At 41.9% G+C, this 23,658-nt stretch overlaps 1 protein-coding gene across 1 annotated transcript in view; it reads left to right on the top strand.

The window, feature by feature from the left end:
- The window catches only part of dnah9 (dynein, axonemal, heavy chain 9), a 185,675-nt gene that overhangs the window by 149,174 nt on the left and 12,843 nt on the right, over nucleotides 1-23,658 (top strand). The window contains exons 72-75 of the mRNA XM_080873050.1: nucleotides 996-1,187; nucleotides 1,316-1,507; nucleotides 6,718-6,888; nucleotides 17,368-17,550. Of these exons, the coding sequence (XP_080729176.1) occupies nucleotides 996-1,187; nucleotides 1,316-1,507; nucleotides 6,718-6,888; nucleotides 17,368-17,550 (738 nt within the window). The remainder of the gene's footprint in view (nucleotides 1-995; nucleotides 1,188-1,315; nucleotides 1,508-6,717; nucleotides 6,889-17,367; nucleotides 17,551-23,658) is intronic.

The raw sequence follows: 23,658 nt of genomic DNA, 5'->3' as shown, positions 1-23,658 counted from the left end.
TCAGTAATGGCCCATCTACACGGCAAAAGGCAGAGAAGTGACATTTCTTTTCTTTTGGTCTATTCGCTGGCAAATGCATACAGCATCACAGCTTTTAAACAGCCTCTGCTAGAGTAGTAATATCAGCACGGTGGTACAACTAAGCTGTTGTGAATTTACTGTTTGTCTAAGCTAATCATTTAAATGATGAAATCATTTTAACAGTGTCAGACTACACAGCTTTTTCAGACTCTTGCATACCCAGATGTTAATCTTGAAACTGTTGTCAAATCATAAATATCAAAGTTTGTGTTCCCTTGCATGTGCGAGGACTTCGACATGTGTTTATGCGTCTTTGTCTCTCTGCGATCGGACAGCATGCCGATTTTCTCCAGTCCACGGGTCATGAATAGAGGGGCTATGCATCTCTTTCAGCTGTGTTGAGCAGAGGAGTACCATACAGAATACTAACTAAATCTCCAAAAGGGTGCGTGCATGTGTTTGTGAGTGTGGTAGTCAGCCTGCGCTCTGCTTGTGCAATCTACACGTGCATCGTCAGAGTCAGCTCCCCTGGGCACTGCAGTAGCGGAAGCGAAAAGGCCTTCACCGTAGCACTCGGTGACACATGTTAGAATAAAGAGAATTTAGCCTTCCTATTTCCATAGGGGTTATTGGCAAGCTTATTTAACTATCTCTCCCCCCTGAGATTACAGTGCCATTTATGTCCACTTTTTTATTTGCCTGTCTTGAATAATGAGCCCATGAGATAGTTGAAGGCTGAAAGCGCTTGACAAGTTGTGACAATTAAAAAAGGGAATCTCATCGTTGGTTTTATTGCCATCTAGTCTTCTCATTGTCTGTCTTTTACCATGAAGCACTGCTGGGATCTGACAAAATATTGCAGATCACAGGGCTACCTGCCACAACTTTTTACCCATAACATGCAGATATAACTCCAGTGCGAACAGTTCGAGATGCCCTTTGAACATGCCGCTTTTTGTTCTTTTGCGTTTCAGGATACGCTGGAAATGTGCGCAAGGGAGAATGAGTTTAAGAGTATTTTGTTTGCCCTTTGCTACTTCCATGCGGTGGTGGCAGAGAGGAGGAAATTTGGTCCTCAAGGTTGGAACAGATCATACCCCTTTAACACCGGAGACCTCACCATTTCTGTCAACGTCCTCTACAACTATCTGGAGGCAAATCCAAAGGTACACATGTTTCTTTACAAAGCCTGCTGTTTGTTATCTTAATTGGAAATCCGAACACGGGTGACCTCAGCTAAACACCAAAGGCCACTTTCCAGCAAAACAACATCCCCGTGCTCTGTAATCCCCAGGTGCCGTACGATGATTTGCGCTACCTATTCGGTGAGATCATGTATGGTGGTCACATCACAGACGACTGGGACCGGCGTCTGTGTCGCACATACCTGGAGGAGTTTGTTAAGCCCGAGATGATGGAGGGGGAGCTGTACCTAGCACCTGGTTTCCCCTTGCCTGGAAACATGGACTACAACAGCTACCACCAGGTGAGGCAGATAAGACTGGACTCATTTAGGCCATGAAACATTAAATAAAGATAATGTAGCCACAAAAAGGACACGACAGAAAATTAAAAGCAGAAGCTCCTAGTGGAATCAGCCATGTAAAAGCATAGTATCTCCCACTTACAGTGCAAGAAAAATATTAAGATTGTATTCTTCAATGTGTCCCCAAGGGGCGTCTATGTGGCCTCCAGTAAATTAATGGTGGATTAATGTGGCCATAACTGAATTACTGTAATTAAAAGGTTTTCACCATCATTATTCCCCATGTACAGTGTGGAGTAGTACAATCCAATGCTAAATCAATAACAATAAAATGCTTCCCATATGGGTCCCTGGGACATAACAGATTGTTGTTTGAGTTACATAAATATTTCTCTGAGGTGGAGCTGCTCTGTGGGTGGAAACTGTTTGCCAGTAAGTCTAACTGGCAAAGTTAAATGTGAGCAAACCAAGAAACATAAAATGTATGCAAGTCAGAATAAATAAAACCAGTTGGGTCATTGAGCTTACAGTATAAAGCAGGTTTCCAAACAACAAAATAGTAAAAATAAGAAAACAGTCGGTGACAGCAGCTACAGCTGTGTGCTGCTAGACTTTGGGAAAATAGCATTTTGTAGGGTTTTTGTCAGTAATTGCAGCTCCTGTAAAAGAACACAATATGAATGGATGTCCTACAAGCATGCCTTTGATGATGGTAGACTTAATTTGACCATCGGTCCGTTCCCAGCACTTATTTCTCAAACCTCTGTGGCTTCAGTAGAGGATAGGCTGTTCATGTGTTGCTTAAATGATCCAAGATCCACTGGGTGATCTGCATTCAACTAATGCTGAGCCAGTTTATTTGGTTCTTTAAAGCCATGGGAAAATTGGATTTGAATCCAATAATTCGAGGTGACTGCACAGTCTGGTGGTCACTGACTACTGGAAACACAATAATACTGGAAACCATTTATAGCAACTGTTTGACTTTTTAACTTTAGAACAAATAATTACAATAAAGGTGAGTAAAGTCCTGAAGGTCACATTTAAAAAAAAAAAAGCAAAAACAAGAAAGTGGTGGGGACAATAGCACACCAAAGGGATGACAGAAGCACTAATACTAAGGTTTGTTCATTAGAATGCACTTTTATACTAGAATAGAATAGAAATATTATTTTTTGTCACTCAGTTCACGAGCTGCAACAAAACAGTAGAGAAACGGAGTTTAGGAGTAAAATTCAAAGAAATGAGAAATGGTAGCTTTATTGAATTACAGTTTGTTTGTATACACATTGTCTTTTGGGGACCCACTCAGGGAGGCTCAGGGAGGGACACCCACTCACGACAGATGGCTGCCCCTCCCTGAACCTGGTTCTTCCAGAGGTTTCTTCCTAAAAGGGAGTTTTTCCTTCCCATTGTCGACAATTGCTTGCTCATAGTGGGTCAACCAATTGTTGTTGTTTTTTTCTCTATTATTGTAGTATGTTTACAATATGTATGTTTAGAATAAAAAGCATCTTAAGGTAACCTTGAGATGCTATGTGAATGCATTAAATTGAACTGAATACACCTACACTGAATAAACCTGCCCACGAGCATTCTTGGGCGTGATACGTGTAATCACCTTCCATTTTTCAGTAACACAGTAATATTATGTATAAATCACATGGTAGTTATGTTATTTCTTGGGTTGTACAAGGTCTTGAATTATCTAAATGGTGATTAATTTCACTGAAGGATAGAAACACAAACCGTAAACTGTAAATGGGCCATAAAGCAGTTGTTCATAGGCTGAACTATAACAGATAACATAACACATAACATCTTTCATGAGACAAATCACAAGCTGCCTCACATCAAATAAAACCAACAAAATGCAGACATAAGACCAAAAAGGTTAAATCAGCACATCAGATAGAAAATGAAGCTGAAATAAACACATTTTAAAAAGTTTAAATAAAGTAAAAATGCTACATTAAATATGCCAGTTTAAAAAGATAATTCTTCAATCTATTTTCAAACAGGCCCAGTGAACTCACAGATCATAGACTGGAGGCCAGAGAGTTCCACAGTGTGGAAGCTACACCTGCAAAGGTTCTGTCACCTTTGCTTTTTAGTTTGGATAACGAGCCTCTGATCAGAAGGCCATAGAGTCGTGCTGGTGACATATGGCTGTCAGAGTTCATTGGTGATTCACCATGCAGAGGCCATGCAGGTGAAAACCACAACTTTAAATTGAATTTTGAATTTGATGGGGAGCCAGTGCAGTGACATCAGTGGAGGTGTGACATGGGAGGTAATCTAAGGAGCTTGGAAATAAAAACCAACTGGACTTGTCAAGTTTCTTGAATAAATTTCACCTCTTATCCGAGAGGCTTCATCTGTTAATGGTGTAGAGTCCCAGATATTTTGGCCCTAGCAGGAGTTGTCTGTTAAGAGAGTCGTTGACCCTCATCACATGAGCTGACATGTGAAAAAGGGTGTGGCTCTTTAGATTACCAGGACCTGGGTGACTGAGAACCTGCACAGACATCCAGGGAGGTTTTATTGTGACAAGTTAAAATTGAGTTACAGCAATCAAGGCAAGATGAAATAAAATCATGAATAACAATCTCAATCTCAGATTTTGATGCAATAAATCAGAGTTTACTGATGTTTCTCCAATGATTAAAACAGGAACCAAACCTCTGTCCTGCAAATCCAATAATAAAAGACACTCCTGTGTTTGCAACAGTTTCCAAAGATCTGGAGGACCAAGCTGAAAATGATCTGATATCCAAGACTGTATGCAGACCAAACAGTTTTGTATATTTTCAACTTCAGAAACACATTTGAGGTTTAAAGTTTGATGTAAAATCACCATCATAACAACCACAAAACTAAGAGCGATCATGGCCACAGATCTGTGTGTTGTTGCTTTTTTAATTTTGCGCTTGGCTTTGTGTTATAGGAAATATTGAAAAAGCAGTTATTTTGATTGTTGTCGCCTGAACTCACTGAATATCGTTGATCTTCTATAGCCTCCGGTCACTTCTAATAGCGTCCTTTGTGGGCTGCTCTTAAGGTTTATAATGTAAACGTATTATTTTACAAAGTATCCCAGGCCATGCTGTGGAATAACACAAACACAACTTAACAAGCAACATAAATAACAGATATTGTACATTCCGTTCTTTTATTTTATTTTTGGAGTTACAATCCAAATGCTAGGTTTAACTCCACGAATCCAAACAATCCAACCTTGTTCTGAAAAATCAGAAGTTTAACAATTTGATGACATTATAGTGTTAATCCGCATACAGAGAAAATGGTAAGCTTTGGAAAACTGTAATGATGTTAATATTCTTCAGTCAAATTCTTTATATGACTCAGATTAAACCCAGGAATTCTTTTACTGGGTCACTGCAGTGCTATCTTAGTTACACATTTAAGACTCTTCGAATAAACCTGCAACATATTGTACATTTGCCCATTCCCTGTGTGATCACCGTTAATAATGTTGACATGGACATGATGAAACCAGACTGTGACAGCTCCAAGCATTATCACGTTACTGCTTCCCCTCACTTGACCTCACCGTGTTTCCTGTCTGTTACTTGTCATTTAACACTAAACTCTATTGATAGGGTAAAATCCTACAGACTTCACAAGCAAGGCCAAGTATGTTCAGGTTGCTTTAGAATTTATCTTCAGTCTTTGACGGCACAAACCAGCGTGACATTTCCCTTCAGCATTTATGCAGTTCACATTTACTGCATGTGAACCACGAATTGTCATTGCTCTTGTGAGCACAAGAGCACAGGGGAGCACAGGGGACTCCCACAGGGAGTGGAGAGTTTTTTTGCAGTTAGCCTGACTAGGTGGTGGTAACTGAGTTTTTAGCTGTTTAAATTTGTCCAAAGAACAAAGGCTTTAAAGACCTTTGTGTTGTTGGAGGTCTGTTGGGCCATCTCCTACCATCTAAAACAAACCTACTGTATAAGAGAGGAGACAGGTGGACCAAGCACAAAGAAAAAGCCAGCGAGTCAGCAGTTCTCCTCCACTTTCAACAACATACAGGTGTACTCGGTGAGTAAATGTTAGCCAAAAAGTACTGAGGCTATCTCAAAACAGCTGACTACAAAGTGTTTCTGTATTAAAGGCCAGTATATTTTCCATCAAGACTTTCATCAGGACTTGATTAGAAGAACTTTTTTTTTTATTTAAGTGCCCCACAAAAGCCCCCCTTTTCAGTTGAGTTTTCACTTTCATCTGTACTGACTTAAAAGCATATTGATATTCATTATGGACCAGCAGATGGAAAATGTCACATTTCCTTTCCCTTGTTATGGTCATTAACAGTCTGTCAATTGATCCAGAGTGTTTGAATCTCCCCCAGAAATATCTCACCATTTATATGGCTCCATTCTTGTCCTTTGTCAGCAGTACTTCAAACGAAACACCAGAGTGGAGAAAAAAGTGATGGTACTTTCTAGACAGGAAGCAATTGAGTTGCAAATTTCCATTTTGTTATATACAAAAGAATGAAAAGGAATCTAAGTGTAAATTAGGGTTAGTCAAAGGAGCTTGCAAAGAAAAGCGTCTGGACTTCTTTAGGTTACTTGAAGACGTTTCACCTCTCATCCGAGAAGCTTCTTCAGTTCTAAGGTCAAATGGTGGAGAGTCCCAGATATAAACCCAGTGGGAGTTTCCCCCCACAGAGGGACAAACGGACCCCCTGATGATCCTCTAATCGCCTGAGCCAAGGTGTGAAACTGGGTGTGGGTCCCAATCAGCCAGAGTTTCGGGTGAGTTCATTGTGAAACCTGGCCCCACCTTATCATGCGAATTCCTGAAATCAGATGGCCCAGGATGTGAGTGGGCGTTAAGGCGTCTGGGAAGGGATCTCAAAACTGGATTATAGATGGCAGAGAGTTGGTGTCGTAAACCACCGCCTCTGTTCAAAGATGGTCGCTCACAGTGGACAAGAAGCCATCTATGTCCACTGTGAGCGACCATCTTTGAACAGAGATGAACCTCTCATCTCGGATGAGAGGTGAAACGTCTTCAAGTAACCTAAAGAAGTCCAGACGCTTTTCTTTGCAAGCTCCTTTGACTACGATGACCTGGATGACTGAGAACCTTCACAGACATAAATTAGGGTTAGTTAATCTTAAAAGAAAACAATACTTTCTGACTGATTCTGATAAAGTTCTGACTTTTTCCTGCTCCAGTACATCGATGACAACCTTCCTCCTGAGTCCCCTTATTTGTATGGCCTTCACCCCAATGCTGAGATTGGCTTCCTTACACAAACCTCAGAGACACTTTTCCGCACTATCCTGGAAATGCAGCCGAGGGACAGAGGAGTGGGTGAGGGAAGCGGGACGACGCGTGAAGAGAAGGTAAATGCTTAATTTGTTTTTTACAGTTTAGTAAGATAGGCAAAGTTTGCAAAGTACCTTGTATTTAAATGTAGTTATTAGTAATTAGGTTGCATTGGGAACCATAAGATAGTGCTCTGAAAATCCACTGTCAGCTTGACGCATCGCAGTCCTATTGAACCATCGGCAAATTAAGCTAATAAATAAAAGTCAAGGACTGTCACTAGTGAGCTCTAATTACAGCGTGTCTAAGAATCCATTTGTGTAGTACATAGATTGTATACAAAGATCGTCACCCATTGGTTTTAACTGGGCTGAACTGAAATCTTGAGAACCCCTCTACAGTTGATCCCATCTTTATCCAGCTGGAGCCAGAAATATAGAAAGCACTTTGGACCAGAGGTAGTGACACCGCAAACATCATTAGGGCTCTGTCAGGACGTAACTTTCTTTGAGGATCAATATCTATCAAATGATTAAAATTATTTTTTTAAAATGACCACTAGCATACAGATCATAAAGAGTGGATTTATCTAATAGTTACTGACCTCATGTCAGGATCCATCCATCCACTTATCCAATTCAGGGCCATGGGAGGGCTGGAACCTATCCCAGCTGCCATAGGGTAAGAGGCAGGGTGCACTCTTAACTGTCAAAGGGCTAACACAGAGGCACAGACAACCTTTCACACCTATGGTCCATTTAAAATCCCCAACAAACCCAAACTCACTAACAGTCTTTGGACTGTGGGAGGAAGCCAGAACACCTGGACAGAACCCACAGAGGCACGGGGAGAACATGCAAACTCCACACAGAAATGCCTCAGCATTCAAACCCAGGACCTTCTTGCTGTCAGGCAACAGTGTGAAGATGTCATAGGGTAAAAAAAATTTGGTGAGATGTTGTGTTTTGTCAGAACCGAGCGAAAAACAGCTCTGGTGCTGAAAAATGAAGCTAAACATAAAGTGACAAATTTCAGATACTTTAATGGTTACTTGAGTCTAAGGCTCCGAAAGTGAGTCAGTCCCAGAGTTTTACAACCTGGTGCAAAAAATCGGCTTTGATTGTATAGATAACATACAACCTAAACCTGTATCAACTGTATGGTGGTTTATTTGTGAGTTGTTGGTTTTTTTTTATTAATAACTCAACCATTTGGTATTGTTGTTAAAGGCTGTGTTGTGTTTGTATAGCATTATGGAAATTTTAGTGGATTTTCCTAACAAATAATATGCCTCGTGTCTTATACCGTCCTTAGATGTTTCTGCCCATGTGACCACTATTATATAATATAATATATGACATAATAAGAAATGGGGAAACCAGGTTTTCCACATGCAGAAACAATATTTCAGGAAATGTAGATATAAGTTTACGATATTTTATATTTATTGTATGTAAATAGAATGATCCCATTAATAAAAATATTAGTTCATTTTGAAAACATTTAAATGAAACCACCAAACAGGGGCCCTGAGGTCACCCACAGCATAAGCTCATCCCCTCACAGAAAAGGGGCTCCGCTGTTTATCATGTCTTGAGACGTGACCAGATACTCTGAAAATCCAGAAATCTCATAGTAATGAAATATTATTTGCAGTAGCAGTAAGATTTTATTTCATTTGAACTATAGGAGCTGGCAACACCCAAGAAAAACCAGACCAATGTATTTGTTTTGAAAATGTAACATCCCGCCTCTACTTTCCCAAAGCTGATGTATCCTGATTCTTTGGCAACTGATAATCATATCTGATAAACTAACCAGCACCATTTTTCTTGCAGTGAGATATGAAATAGTTGCAAATTAATTTTGTGATGATTAACTAGTTGAATAATGGACTAAGAAATTGAGCTCTGATGGGGAAGTACTTTAGGCTGTATAAAATCTCTTTAATTGGCACACAAGGACTTGCAGAAAGATTTGATCTGATTTCAGCATGTTTTTTCCTACTTGCTGATTAATGCTCTGGCATTTTTAGGAGTTTCTTACTTATACTCATTGCTTAGTTTGACTTGCTTTAACTTCCTCCAAAGATTTTCTTTACTTTTGTCATTTCTCCTGATCTTCTGCCAAAAATTGATGTTCTTAGTCTGAACTGACAGATTCATTTTCACCTGGTATTACTTTTGATTTTAAAATTAGGAAACAGCCTGGATCTGTTCTGTGATGACCTTTGTGATCAGGGCAGGGAGGAAGGAATACACATATTCATTAACTCTAGTGACCTGTACTAGCAAGTTCAACATACCAAACATACCCAAGATATCCATTATTTTTCTTCAATTACATCATATTACACTGACATCAGGCTAAGCGGGCACAAGAAGATGGTGTTCAGCCGGATAGACCAACCACGAGTTTTCAAGTCTATCTGTGAGTACATTTACATGAAACGGGGGGTATTGTGGGTATTTGATCAATCAGAAAATGGGCAGGTGTGCTGGCAAGGGAGTGATGTAAGAAATAATGATAAAAACTATGCTGTGAAAAGATAAAGAAGTTACACACAAGCTGAAAGCAACTCAAACAGCAGAGTGTGACTGTGTGTAAGAGGAAAAGACTGTACAATATTTTAATATTGAAAGCTTTAAACGACAGAGTTAGCCCTCAAGTTTTGCTCAAATCCTGCTTCAAACTACAGGGCTCTGTTGTCTGTCAGAAAGTGTCCATACCATATAAACATCATATACATATATTCAGCTAAATATTAACAGATCCTCATGAGGTGAGGAGGATCGTTGGAGTGGTGGTGGATGAGCCCAAAACTACATGGGAGAAGCTTGTTAATGATCTGAGGGCACTTTGGAGCACAGTCACCAAGAACGCAACTGGTAACACACTATGGCTTAATGCAGCGATTCCCAACTCTTTGTAGTTTTGTGTCTTATTTTGAAAGAAATATTTACACGTTACCATAGCAACCAGAGAGCATTAAGGGGCAGAGAGGAGGATGTCACTCTCAATGTTGTTGGCGCATTTCAGGAGGACGGTGCTAATAAAGTTGCACAGTTACACAGTGAATTTGCGTTTATTATTATTATATTTACAAAATACCACAGTTTTTGTCTTGTCTTGTCTTGTCATTTCATTTTGTTGTGTTTATCTGTGACATTTTAAAGGCCAGTCCGTAAAAATATTGTCTGATATTAAACCAGTTGGTGGTGCAAAGAAGGTTGGGGACCGCTGCCTTAATGGATCGGGCAATGTACTGCAAAATCTTGGATGAGAACCTTCTTTGCTGAGCCAAAATACTGAATATGCCTTGTGCATGTGTAACCCATTTGTGTGTGTTATGCCTATTGATGTGTTGTGGTCTGGCGAATGAATAAGAGGCAGGAGACAGCACTGGATCTCTGGGCTCTTTACTGCAAATTGCTGTAACATCTGCAATCTCCCGCCATGCTGAAAGGAGCTGTGACTGGGGTACACATGCACGCACCTACGTCATCACGCAGCGCACAAGCACACAAACACACACGGGCTCGAAACACATAGACAGGAGATTAAATGAAGTATTTAATTTTAAAAAAGGGTGTTTTGGGGAAATTCAAAAGCATTTAACACATATCCTACACAGGATCTTCCAGGATGAAAATAACCCAAAACATATTGTTCAGGCAACAAAGACGTGACTGCAGAAAAAGCATATGAAGGTCAATGAGTGGCCTTAGCTGGTCTCCAGACCTCAGTTTCCAAGCAGCACCCAAGAAACCTAAATAATCTAGAGTTTCTGTAAAGAGTGGGCCAAAATACTTCATGAGATGTGTGCAAACCCAGTGAACAACTGCAGGAAACCTCTTGCCGCTGTGCTTGGCAACAATGTTTTCTCAATCAAGTACTAAGTTTTGTTTTGTTTGGAGATCAAATACAGATTTTTCTGTTTGTTGGCTGATTTTGTGTCTCGCCATTTGAAGTATGTTAAAAATTAGAAACTGTTCATTTCTTTGTAAGTGAGCAAATTTAGAAATTCAGCAGAGAATCAAAAACTGGTTTCCCCTTCCTGTGTGGTGCCTACGAAAATTATTTCATTTTAATATTCCATGTGTTTTGTGCCTGCACCATATCTCCAGTTTTATTATTTGACACACATTCTCCCTCAAAGACTGGCCTGACATATTTGGTACCATTACCATCTTCAGTAAAAATGTGAATTAGGTTTAAGCAGTGTTTTTCTGCATAGTGAATATTTGTTATGACAACGCTACAAGCAGGTCAGTTATATTCATGGGTATATGGGAATGGTAGCATTTAAACTCAGATTTTGATTTTGATGTGATTTTCTGCCCTTGTGTACGATAGATATCCCAGGCAGATATATGAACCAGGGCCTTAGTAAGTCTCACACGAAATTCTAAGCGAGATCCTTAAAACTTAAATGTGTGATGACAACGGGTGACATTTTCTGTGGCTCCTGCATGGCCAATTGAAAATAAATTGTGACCAACTGTTTGGGGCTTTGAAAACACCTAGGGTGAGTTTTACAAGGATGGCATTTTGTGGTGCATTTTTTGGTTCAGTACTGCTGTGAAATAAAGTTTATATGACTGTAAATGGCCCGTAGCAATGGGCCAGACACCCCATATTCCCGCAACACCTCCCACAGGACACCCCGAGGGACACGGTCGAATGCCTTCTCCAAGTCCACAAAACACACGTAGACTGGTTGGGCAAACTCCCATGCACCCTCAAGTATCCTGGAGAGGATAAAGAGCTGGTCCAGTGTTCCGCGACCAGGACGAAAACCGCATTGTTCCTCCTGTATCCGAGGTTCGACTAACGGACGAACTCTCCTTTCCAGCACCCTGGCATAGACTTTCCCAGGGAGGCTGAGGAGTGTGATCCCCCTGTAGTTGGAACACACCCTCCGGTCCCCTTTCTTAAAGATGGGGACCACCACCCCGGTCTGCCAGTCCACAGGTACTGCCCCTGATCTCCACGCAACATTGCAGAGGCGTGTGAACCAGGACAGCCCTACAACGTCCAGAGCCTTCAGGAACTCGGGGCGGACCTCATCAACACCAGGGGCTCTGCCACCAAGGAGTTGTTTAACTGCCTCAGTGACCTCGCCCCCGGAAATTGGCGGGTCATTCCCCTCATCCCCAGACTCTGCTTCCTCCTCGGAAGACGTGTCAGTGGGATTAAGGAGGTCCTCGAAGTATTCCTTCCACCACCTGACAATTTTCTCAGTCGACGTCAGCAGCGCTCCGCCAGCACTATACACAGTGCAGGTAGAGCACCGCTTTCCCCTCCTGAGACGTCTGACGGTTTGCCAGAATCTCTTCGAGGCAGTCCGAAAGTCTTTTTCCATGGCCTCTCCGAACTCCTCCCACACCCGAGTTTTTGCTTCAGCCACTGCCCGAGCCGCATTCCGCTTGGCCTGTCGATACCTGTCGGCTGCCTCCGGAGTCCCACAGGCTAACCAAGCCCGATAGGACTCCTTCTTCAGCCTGGTGGCTCCCTTCACCTCTGGTGTCCACCATTTGGTTCGGGGATTACCACCACGGCAGGCACCCACCACCTTGCGGCCGCAGCTCAATGCAGCAGCTTCGGCAATGGAGACGCTGAACATGGTCCATTCGGACTCAATGTCCCCAGTCTCCCTCGGAATGCTGTTGAAGCTCTGCCGGAGGTGTGCATTGAAGATCTCGCGGACTGGGGCCTCTGCTAGACGTTCCCAGCACACCCACACTACGCGTTTAGGTGCACCAGGTCTGTCCAGCGTCCTCCCCCACCACCTGATCCAACTCACCACCAGGTGGTGATCAGTTGACAGCTCAGCCCCTCTCTTTACCCGAGTGTCCAGAACATATGGTCGCAGGTCTGCTGATACGATTACAAAATCGATCATCGACCTACGGCCTAGAGCGTCCTGGTGCCACGTGCACTTATGGACACTCTTATGTTCGAACAGGGTGTTCGTTATGGCCAAACTGTGGTTAGCACAGAAGTCCAATAACAGAGCACCGCTCGGGTTCAGATCAGGGAGGCCGTTCCTCCCAATCACGCCCCTCCAGGTCTCGCTGTCGTTACCCACGTGAGCATTGAAGTCTCCCAGCAGGACAACAGAGTCTCCAGGTGGAGCACCCTCCAGCACCCCCCCCCCCCCCCCAGGGACTCTAAGAAGGCTGGGTACTCTGAACTGCCACTCGGCGCATAAGCGCAGATGACAGTCAGGACCCGTTCCCCGACCCTAAGGCGCAGGGAACAAACCCTCTCGTCCACCGGGAAAAACCCCAACGTACCGGCAGCAAGCCGAGGGGATATTAGGATACCCACCCCAGCCCGCCGCCTCTCACCAGGGGCAACTCCAGACTGAGACAGAGTCCAGCCCCTCTCCAGGAGACTGGTTCCAGAGCCCAAGCCATGTGTAGAGGTGAGCCCGACTATATCTAGCCGGTACCTCTCAACCTCACGCACTAACTCAGGCTCCTTCCCCACCAGAGAGGTGACATTCCATGTCCCTATTGCCAGTCTTGGCAGCCGGGGGTCAGTCCGCCAGGGCCTCCGCTCCTGGCCGCCACCCGGCACACAATGCACCCGACCCCTATGGCGCCTCCTGCGGGTGGTGGGCCTGCGGGAGGATGGGCCCATGTCTCCTCTTCGGGCTGTGCCCGGCCGGGCCCCATGGACTAAGGCCCGGCCACCAGACGCTCGCCCTCGGGCACCCTCCCCGGGCCTGGCTCCAGGGCGGGGCCCCGGTAACCCGGGTAAACTGTTCCCTCGGTGTCCTTTTCATAAGGGTCTTATGAATCGCTCTTTGTCTGGTCCCTCACCCAGGGCCAATTTGCCATGGGAGACCCTACCAGGGGGCAAAAGCCCCCAGACAACATAGCCCCTGGGATCCCTGGGACACACAAACCCCTCCACCACGATAAGGTAGCGATTCAAGGAGGGACACGCCTTTGGCTGGAAACTTCACCTTCGCACTTCGCTTCCTCCCCGAGACCTTCCACCCACATGCCCCTTTTTAATTTGTCATTTATTAAAATTATAAATATAGATTTTAACTCAAAAGTACAGTTTTTAAATTTAATCCTAACCCTTGTGCGTGTTTTTTATTTTGACAGCGAATGCGCACCTGTGGACCACTTATGTGCACCCCTGGTTATTTAGCTCATCATATCCAGCCACAGAAATTATTTTGTCCATGAAACCATAAAGCTGCACTTTCTTTTTGCCTTATAGTCTGATTTGTCATAACTTTTCCGTTTTGCGGTAAGCTTTTCTTTGGCTGTCACTTCTTCACCCTGACCTGTCTTATTTGGCTCAGCAGAACTAAAATATATATCCTGCTGCTTTTACACAGGCACTCACATAAGCTCAGCGATTCTCTGCGCGATCAACCACTCACATGTTTAAGCTTGCTGCGGGAGATTTCACTTGTCATGTTTGCATAGTAAGCTAACGATTGATAAGACGATGTCAGAGGAATTGGTGCACAAATTATCATCACTCACAGATCAGTGCTGTCACTCTCTATACACAGTTCACGCGATTGCAAAGTGAAAGCAAAAAAACAAGCGCAAATTCAAACGCGATTTCAATATGTCACATATTGACAGTGGCTCACCGATGCCAATGACATAATTACCCAGCTACATTTCCGAAAGAATGCAAAAGCATTGACATATATTTTTCCTTCCTACAATAGCCGGACGGGCAGGGCAGAGATAGATTTTGGTAGCCCGACTGGAAAAATCGCTAGCCCCAGGACGTCGGGCTAGCGATTTTGCGAGCCCTGTATCTGATTGAGGAATCATGCATCTTTGGAAAAGAGAGTTTATTACAGAGAAATGGCTCTTTCCAAAATAAAAGCTATACTATACGCTTCTTCTGGGCTATATTCTCAGCAGCATATTAAACATATCAGGTCCCCATAAGGAGAATCATGTGCTAACGGCTGTCTAAATGACTCGGGTAAAGTTTGTAGCATGCATGCTTGTTGTTTTTGTCTTTGCACTAGGATGATGTCGGCGTAAATGTGCAGTCATATTCGTTATGTTCCCACTAGTGCTTTCAGGTTAACCTCGTTAAAATGACCTTAACGCCACAACACGGCAAATCTCCGTTAACACGTTAACGAGCTAACTGCGCTAACACACTAGCTCCCACCCATGTAATGACCAAAGTTGTTGCAACTGTGTGCAATGAACTTGTGATTTTGTTGCCTTTGATATGGTTGCTTTGAAGACGGGGGACAGATCCTTGACCACTCAGTCAGCTGCTATCTTCAAAGTGATTTTGGTGACTCACAACAGCAATTAAATGACAGTAAAACAGAATCAGTCTCATTAGATGTTATCTGTTTATGATAACACAGCAGTTACTGTAATAAATAGGCAAAAAGTACAAATCCAGCTACTGCAAATGTGTTGCTTTTTACATACACGGAAATTCACATTAAAAAGGAATTCACATTAACTGCTTACATTTAGAATCCCAGAAGATTAGAATCAGAAATTCATTCACAGATAGTGACATAGTTGGTGCTTAAAAATCGCATTCCAACTTTTATATAGGAATATAATGAGAAGACGAGTTGGCAACCGGCTTACTCAAGTCCCCTACTGCAAAAAGGCATGTCACAGACAGGTTCAGCTCATCGGTTCAGACTGACTTAATTGCGAAGTTTTGGAAAATAAATGCCAATTATTTGTTGACCTTGACTAATCTGTCTAAGAATGATTACAGTTAGTCCAAGATGGACTATTTGAAGATTGTTTAAAGATAACTTAGAAGTGACTACCCCAAGGTTAAGCATGAAAAGGCCTTAGTTGGTTGACTCAACTACTTGTGGTCAGATGTACAATGCAAAAAGTTCAATTTATTAATCTGATATGCATAAATCTTTCCTATTCACAAAGAGACTCTCATCCTATTTTTGCTCTAATATGACTGAGAAAAGTAAAAGCTTAAATTAATTGCTTTAAATAAAAGTGCCCTGTAAAGTACGTGGTTATGGAAGCTATTTATAAACTAAACTATAGCTAAATAAGCCACACAGCCCAGAGAGTGGTCAGCAACCATCTGACAACCATGGATTGCAAAGGAAAAACAGGTATTCCCCAACCAAACAATTGACTGCTGGCAGTTGTTGTGAAATTGATCAATAAAGCCCCATTCACATGTGTATTGTCCATTATTCAGTCGAGTAAACTGTGTGTTGACAATGTTAAAAATGGGAGTAGTTAATGACATTGGACAGAAAGACAAAACTGGAAAGTTCATCACAGTAACTGTGAACAGATTATGAACAAGCTCCTCCTGTGTAGTTTTGGGCTCATCCACATTCCAGCTCCCGATCAAGGATGATTAATGGACAGTCTACAGGTCTACAGTCTTGTCCCTGACATCTTTAGACAGCTCTTTGGTCCATGTTGGTGGAGGAATTGGTGTGCTTTTTACTCATAATGGGTTGAGATCAGATGTATCTATAATTGACTGATTAATTGACTGTAATCTGCGTGTCACATGGGAACACAGTCAGTCATCTGTGGGAGTCAGAATTCTGGTTGGGTAAGACTTTCATGTAATGTGTTTTTCTGGATTTTTGTTGATATCCTGTCTCTCTCCTTTAAAGTAAAACTATGGTAAAAATTAGAGACTGTTCTTTTCTTTGTAAGTGAGCAAATCTATGAATTCTGCAGGGGATCAAATAATTATTTCCACCACTTTATGATTACAATTTGATAATTGCAACAACCCCTTTCTAACAGAAAACATTAATTTGATTTCACCGCTGACCATTAGGGAAGTTTGCTCAGCATGTTTCATTCATGTTTAATTCATATGCGCATGCTTTTAACTGGGATTGATTTACTTATGTTTGCTCTCATCTGTATTTTTAAGTCGATGATTAGTTGACCTTAAAATGTCTAAAAACATATATGTAAGGTTGATTTGTGACTTTACATTTGCCGTGTGTGTGTGTTTCCGTGTTTCCATTGGTCATTTAATATATTATGATTTGGAATCTTTCTGGCTTACTGAAGAGGCCCACTTTGTATTCTGGGTGTTCAGTAGCTGCCAAAGTCAAGTCAGATATTCAGAATCATCAGGAATAAAAAATCCATAGATACGATGACCTGATATCCTTAGTTTGGTACCTAATCCTTTGATTGATCTCTCTTGCTGGTTGTCTTGGGAAAGTTTGGACACAGACATTAGCTTTCACCCCTTGTCCACAAAAATACGATGTGAGCATTGATTTTCTGAAGGAATAATACTGTTATTGAAAACAAAAAGCTGGTGTTGCAAAAATGTGTCTTCATGAATATTTATGGAACAATTTCAAACAGTTTCTCAGACTGTCAGCATTGACAGGACTGAGTTTATGTGACTCAGATGAACCCATCTCTTTCAGATGTTTGCTTAGGATAGTATTGTCTTACCATTGGTGTTTCTTGTCCTACTTAGCTTTAATATTGACAAGCATAATGGGCTACTTTACTGGGAAACACTCCTCTCACTTTTTTCTACATTCCTATCCATGTTATCAGGTGCATGCAGTGCTGGAAGAGATACTGGAGAAACTCCCAGAGGAGTTCAACATGGCTGAGCTTCTAGGGAAAGCAGAGGAGAGGACTCCCTATCAGGTCGTGGCGCTGCAGGAGTGTGAGCGTATGAACATTCTCACCCAGGAGATCAGATGCTCTCTTCACGAGCTAAGCCTTGGACTTAAGGTGAGTAGTGGCTTTGAAGTGTTAATGGGAGGCTATGCACTGTTATGAGACTGGAGATGGAAGTGTTTTGCCTTGCAAAAACATTTACATTGTACATGTCCTGTGGACAAAGCCTGAGTTTTATTATGATACAGTATTCAGTAGCTACCAAGTCAAATAAGATCCATCCATTGATTCCTCCACTCATCCATCTTCTTTCACCTATCCTGTGCTGGGTCACATGAGCAACCTAAGCAAGGAAGCCCAGAAGTCCCTCACTGAGGTGTTCCCAGGCCAGCAGAGAGACCTATTTGACATGGGTCTACTCCTGGGCCTCCTGCTGGTAGGAGATAGCAACTGGTCACACTATTTCAGTCACTACCCAAAGCCCATATCCATACGTGAGGATAGGGACGTTGATCGACCAGTCTAGTCTAAGGTTCTAGTTCTCATTCCCACTGCTTCAGACTTGCAAACCACTCCAGTGCAAGCTGGAGGCCACTACCTGATGTTCATCCTAATAGAGATATCTCCAAATGGAGCAACCTTTGAACGACAGTCAGGACCAATTTTCCAAGCCGAAGGTGCGGGGAAGCAACCGTCTTTTCCTGTAATAAAAACTCCAATGGTGATACGTAGGATATCCAGGCCTCCCCACCTCCTTCCACCAAAGGCAACTCCAGAATGGAAAAGAGTCCATCCCTTCTCCAAGAGACTGGTTCCAGAGCTCAAACCAACTCAAATGCATTGAATTTAGCCGTTTAAATTTATATAACACAAATGACACAGCAAGTGGAAGCCAGAACGACAAGTCTGGGGGGGAGAGATCATCACCCCCACCCGAGATTGGATACCAAGCCCCAAATGCAATGGAAGAAGGATTGTTGAGTGCAAGAGGAACTGACCTAAAAGACAGGATCATAGCGAAGCTTGAAACCTGGACCTTCTGTAGCCGGTTACCAAGATTACAAGTTCCCTCTGAAGGCCTACTGTCGATCAGAATCAGAATACTTTAATAATACCTAAGTAAATTATGTAATTATGTGAATGCAGTACTACAGACAATACCTACTGCAACCATTACCAAGACAAATCAGCTGATCTACACCACGGCTATAGTGATCAGTGAGATGTTTGGCTAGGAGTTGAGCGACCATAAGAAGTATAGAGAACATTCGAGATCTCTGTCCAGACGAGTGCAGTCCGAGGAACAGCCAAGATACTGCACAGGACCCTCAACGACTAAAAACCTGCAACGCAAAACAGTGAACTGTGACTTGAATCCCCACCATAAAAAGCTTCAGTTATTCTCAACACCTATGATTCACTTTACATAGGCTTCTCTACTGTTGACATCAACAGACTGCTTAGTTAGTATTCCTGCACAACTAAATCTTTTCCTTTGTTGTTTGTCAGAAGCACGGTTGTAAGAGTGACTCAGAGATCTGGCTTACAGAGTAGCAGAAAGGAATGAGATGTCGGCATTCTCTGTGTCAAGCCTGACTGAGTCATGTGTTAACAACAAATGAAAAGAGAAAGAAAGGGGGAAAAATATGTCAATGCATTTGTCAGGAGTTATGAGGCTTCGATCTCCCCGCCCTACAAGCCCCAATAAATCGGCTCAGTGATTTAAAAGCCATGTACACTGTTGTACCAGCAAATGGAATCATATGTTGCCTCTATAGTTCAATAAATAGGAACTATCAGAATGTTATCCTGGTTGAGGTGTTGGAGCTTCATAGTGCTATGAGGTTGAGTATGAAATGGCTGAACTGATGGATTATTTTGAGGAGTGGTTAATGATAAAGTCACTTATCTAGATAAACCCACAGAACCTTATCACCCTCATAAAGAATTCTTATGTCAGAAATGGGTATCTATACATCAGCGATACATCAGCTACACTATCAGCAGGTGAAGGACACTACTGTTTTCACTCGCATGCTGTCTCATTACTCATCAGTGCCATCTTCTCTTGGCTATCTTACAGCATGTTTCCTTATCTGGCATGGCTTGCTTATTCCCATGTTTACTGATTTCTAAAGGGCTTGTTACCATTCAACACCTTAAGTAGCTGGAAGGTCTCACCTCCAGTGTTTAGCTAGACAAGCAGGAACTTTTTTCCCTTCCTGTAAATAGCATTCAAAAACCAGCAAGAAGTTTTTTGCACAGACACAGCATTTGTCAGCACTGAGAGCACTCGCCCTAATTAAAATGGGTATTTCCAGATGATCAAGAAGAGCATGAAAGCCAAATTATACAACAGATTTTTCATATCCACAAGCAGCCTGTTCAATAAAGTACAGCAAACAATGGCAATAGAACTAATATTAGCATTTATGGTGACATCACCAGCCTAGCAAGCTCTGGTGATTATACTGCAACAAATCCGCACTATATCAACATAATGTTATCTGAAAGATTTTTTTTTTCAAAAATGAAGTTAGAAATTGGATAAATTAGATTTATCTATTTTCTATGGCAAAGGGACAGAACTTGCCGATACCCGTGTAGATGTTGCAGTTTCGTGTTTCATGACCTGCCTATCAAACACTGGTCGGGTCACACCAGCAGTTCATATTGCAATATCTAACATTTTAATGGAATCCTCACATTCTAACAAGTAAATCCATACTTTTCTATTGCATCATATTCATGTTTGTTTTAAAGCAAAATGTCTTGAAATTACTGAACTTCAAAGGAATACCAAGGGAGTATCCAAAACAGAGGAAAATGTTGTAGCTTATGAACACAATCAAATGTTATTTTCCTTTTCTGTTGGCTTCCACACATATAAGTCTCAGAATTCTGCATGTGGGATAACCTATTGTTATTGTAATGCCGACATAGAAGTGTTCTTTAATTTATTATAGTGGTAGATTTATGAAGTCAGGCCTAGACCTCAGTTTGCACCCACTATGCAACAGCAAGTCGTTGGTCTTCCTTGGTCTCTTGTGCTCTGGGGGTCTCTGGATGTCTGGAGCCTGGATCTCCTCCATACCTGCTTCATGCCCTGGAGGACGGGGCTGTGGCTCCCCACACCCTCTAGCAGATCATTACATGAAGGAACCTTTTGAATACAAGCGCGCTCATGCTCACAGGTGTACACACGGGTGCTCACAGACACAAATTACACCTTACCTTCCTACCTCAAAGCACACTGTGAGCTGATGATCTTATGTGCTGCACAATAATATTCAATATTTAGTATTTACTTTTATATTCACACAGGTTATCGTGATGTTGTTGTTTATTATATTGCTCTTTTTTTTGCTTGTTTTCTCTTTTTTCTTTCTCAACCGGTGATCCAGGTGATGATTATGTATTTTTTGTCTGTTTGTTTTGTTTGTTTTTGTTTTGTGCCCTTTATCACCGTTCCTCTTCCCCGCTGTTTTTGTTTCCCTACCTCTCTTTCTTTCTCCCTTTTCTTTCCCCCAGTCATGTCTGTCCCATGTGTAGCAAGTGAAAATAAAATAAAATAAACAATAAAAACAAAGGTCAATCAAATGAACCAATACGGCAAGGCCGGGATGGTCCATTTGGTAAAGTAAATCCGTTGGGCATCTTTCTTGGCCTTTAGACAATAATTCTGATGGCAAAAGAACCAAACGTGACAGGTGGGGAAGAAAAAAAGGCACAACTTCGCATCACACTTTCTTAATTTTCACTATGGCTGAGTGGTTAGTTAGCATACTCTGTGTTAGCTAGCAAGTGTTTGCAGGCAAGGCAGCATCTTCCACACAATCTACAGGCAACCACAGCAGTCTCCTACCTACCAAAGCAATCACAGGAAGGTTTTTCGTATACCACTGTCTTTGAGGCCAACCTCACCCAGCAACAGCCTCTAGTAACCACACACCAGCTGGTCAGGAAATACACCACTGTCAACCATTCTCTAGGTCTGTGTGACAGAGGCCTTAGCTATCCAGCTATCTGCAGTCCTTTTTGTCTAGTAACACCACTTTGTACCTCTTTCCTGACTGTCCTCAGCCATGCACAACAGGAAGAAATAGTTTTGCTATGCTCATAGAAAGATATTTACTGAAAACGCTGCAGAATTAATAGGATAAACAGGATATAAAGAGTGGCTAGTGTAGGAGCCATAATTGAATGTATTGGATTTTGATGATCACTGGGTTTTTTATTTGTTTGGTTGTTATGGGAGTCACGTGGGTGCTAGCGGTGACATAAATGGGCGTTGTCAGTCTGTCATTCACTGGTTTTGATTTTGACAGAGAGGAGGGCTGGGTAGCCGTAGTTTTTGTTGACCGCTGCACGACATGTTCGCTTCGTTATATTAGAGCCTGTGATGTTGTAAGAGTTTGAATCAGGAGCCGATGATACTACTCTGTAAAAATCGCAAAGCACTTTAATTAAACGAGCAAACAATTCCATCTCTTGCATTATTGCGTAACTGACAGCGCGTCAGGCAAATAGGCAGGCTCCATCCCCGGCCTGTAGCGACTGTGGAAGTCGCTACATCTTTAGTCAACAAAAAACGGCATTCTGGAGAAGCCAGCCGCGAGCAGGATCAAAGAAATCAGATCAAGGAACCTGAAAGACGCCAAGTAAGTGCAGCGCATCTGAATGAGTGAGCCCAGCAACACCGACACACCTGACGCAATTCTGAGGAGCGCAGGTAAGAATACCTGTGCATGTCTGGTTGTGGAAAAGGAAGCCACATTGGATTAGCGCTGAGATGTTTCAAGAAGAGACACTGAATGGAATGAATGTTGGTTAAATGTGCAACGTTTTTGGCTGCGCTCTTGGAATGATGTCTGCGCTGCGTCTTATTACCGTAATTATGCTGCTTGGATGACGTTCAAATGGACAATTAAAGTGCCGTTACGTTGAAAGGATTTTATGGTCAAAGTCTATTGTGGCTTCCAGTGGATATATGTTTTAATGGATGATCACTGAAGATTAAAATAAATAAATAAAAAATCGAACAAACAAACGGGAAAATCATGAGTCAAACAGCTGGTGATGATTGTTCCTCTAATCATTTGAGGGGAAAGAGAGAAAGAAAATTGACTGGAAAGGCATTGTTGAATAAAATCGAAAAATTACAAAATGAATGCAAAATATATGTCAATAAAATGAAAGGACTAATACAAAAAATGAAAGCGCTCATGCAACACACTGAAAATCTTTCTCAAATTAAGCAGTATTTGGTGGATTTAAAGGCACTGTGTGAAAAGGCTTCAAGTTCACATGTTGAGGTGTTGTCTTTGGTGCCAGAGGAAGAAGTAATAAAACAAGAGGAATGGTTTTCAAGTATCATGAAATACACCAATGTGTTTTTAAATGAAATTCAAAACTGGATAAATCAAAGAGAACAAAATCCTGCTGTTCGTCCAAAGCAAATCAATTTATTGGAAAACAATGTTGCATCAAATACTGAGACAGAAGTGGAGGATGATATCAAGCCAAGTGATAGTGTTTCAAATGTTGAAAGCCACAAAACTTCTTCATCAAGATCTTCAACTTCATCTGTTCGTATGAAAGCTGAGGCAGAGTTGGCAGCTTTAATGATAAAGCAGAAATTATTGAATGAGAAACATGTACTGGAAGAAGAGGAGGAACGTCTTCGTAAAAGAAAGGAAAGGCTAAAATTGGACACTGAAATTGCGGAAAAAATGGCTACAATAAATGTCCTTAAAGCTCAAAGTATAACAAGCAAAAAAGGCTCTTTAAAAGTTTCAGATGGAATGAATTCATACATTTCCCATGAAAGATCTAAACAAACCCTTAATGTTGATGCATTGGAATTTATACCTCACATTTCTGCAAAACAAAATTCATTGACTAATGCTGAAACTCAAAACAGGAGAAAAGATAAAACCCAGGAATGTGTCATGCAACAAGCCGTGCTGACTGAATCTTCTCAAAATAAGCATCCTCGACAATATTCAGTTATTCCTTCAAACCCATCTGATGCAAATGGACAAAATGACTGTCATACAAATGGTATGGTGGAACTGGAACCACAAAATGATGTTATTGGAATAATGACTAAACAAAATGAAATAACAACACTCTTAATCCAACAACAAAGACTCTTTTCTTTACCAAAGAGAGAAATACCTCATTTTGATGGAGATCCACTTCAATATTATTCATTTATTA

Source organism: Rhamphochromis sp. 'chilingali', assembly GCF_963969265.1.
Source record: "Rhamphochromis sp. 'chilingali' genome assembly, chromosome: 22".
NCBI classification, from domain to species: Eukaryota; Metazoa; Chordata; class Actinopteri; order Cichliformes; family Cichlidae; genus Rhamphochromis; species Rhamphochromis sp. 'chilingali'.
Note: the sequence above shows the minus strand (reverse complement) of the source record. Positions and strands in the feature narration are given on the sequence as shown.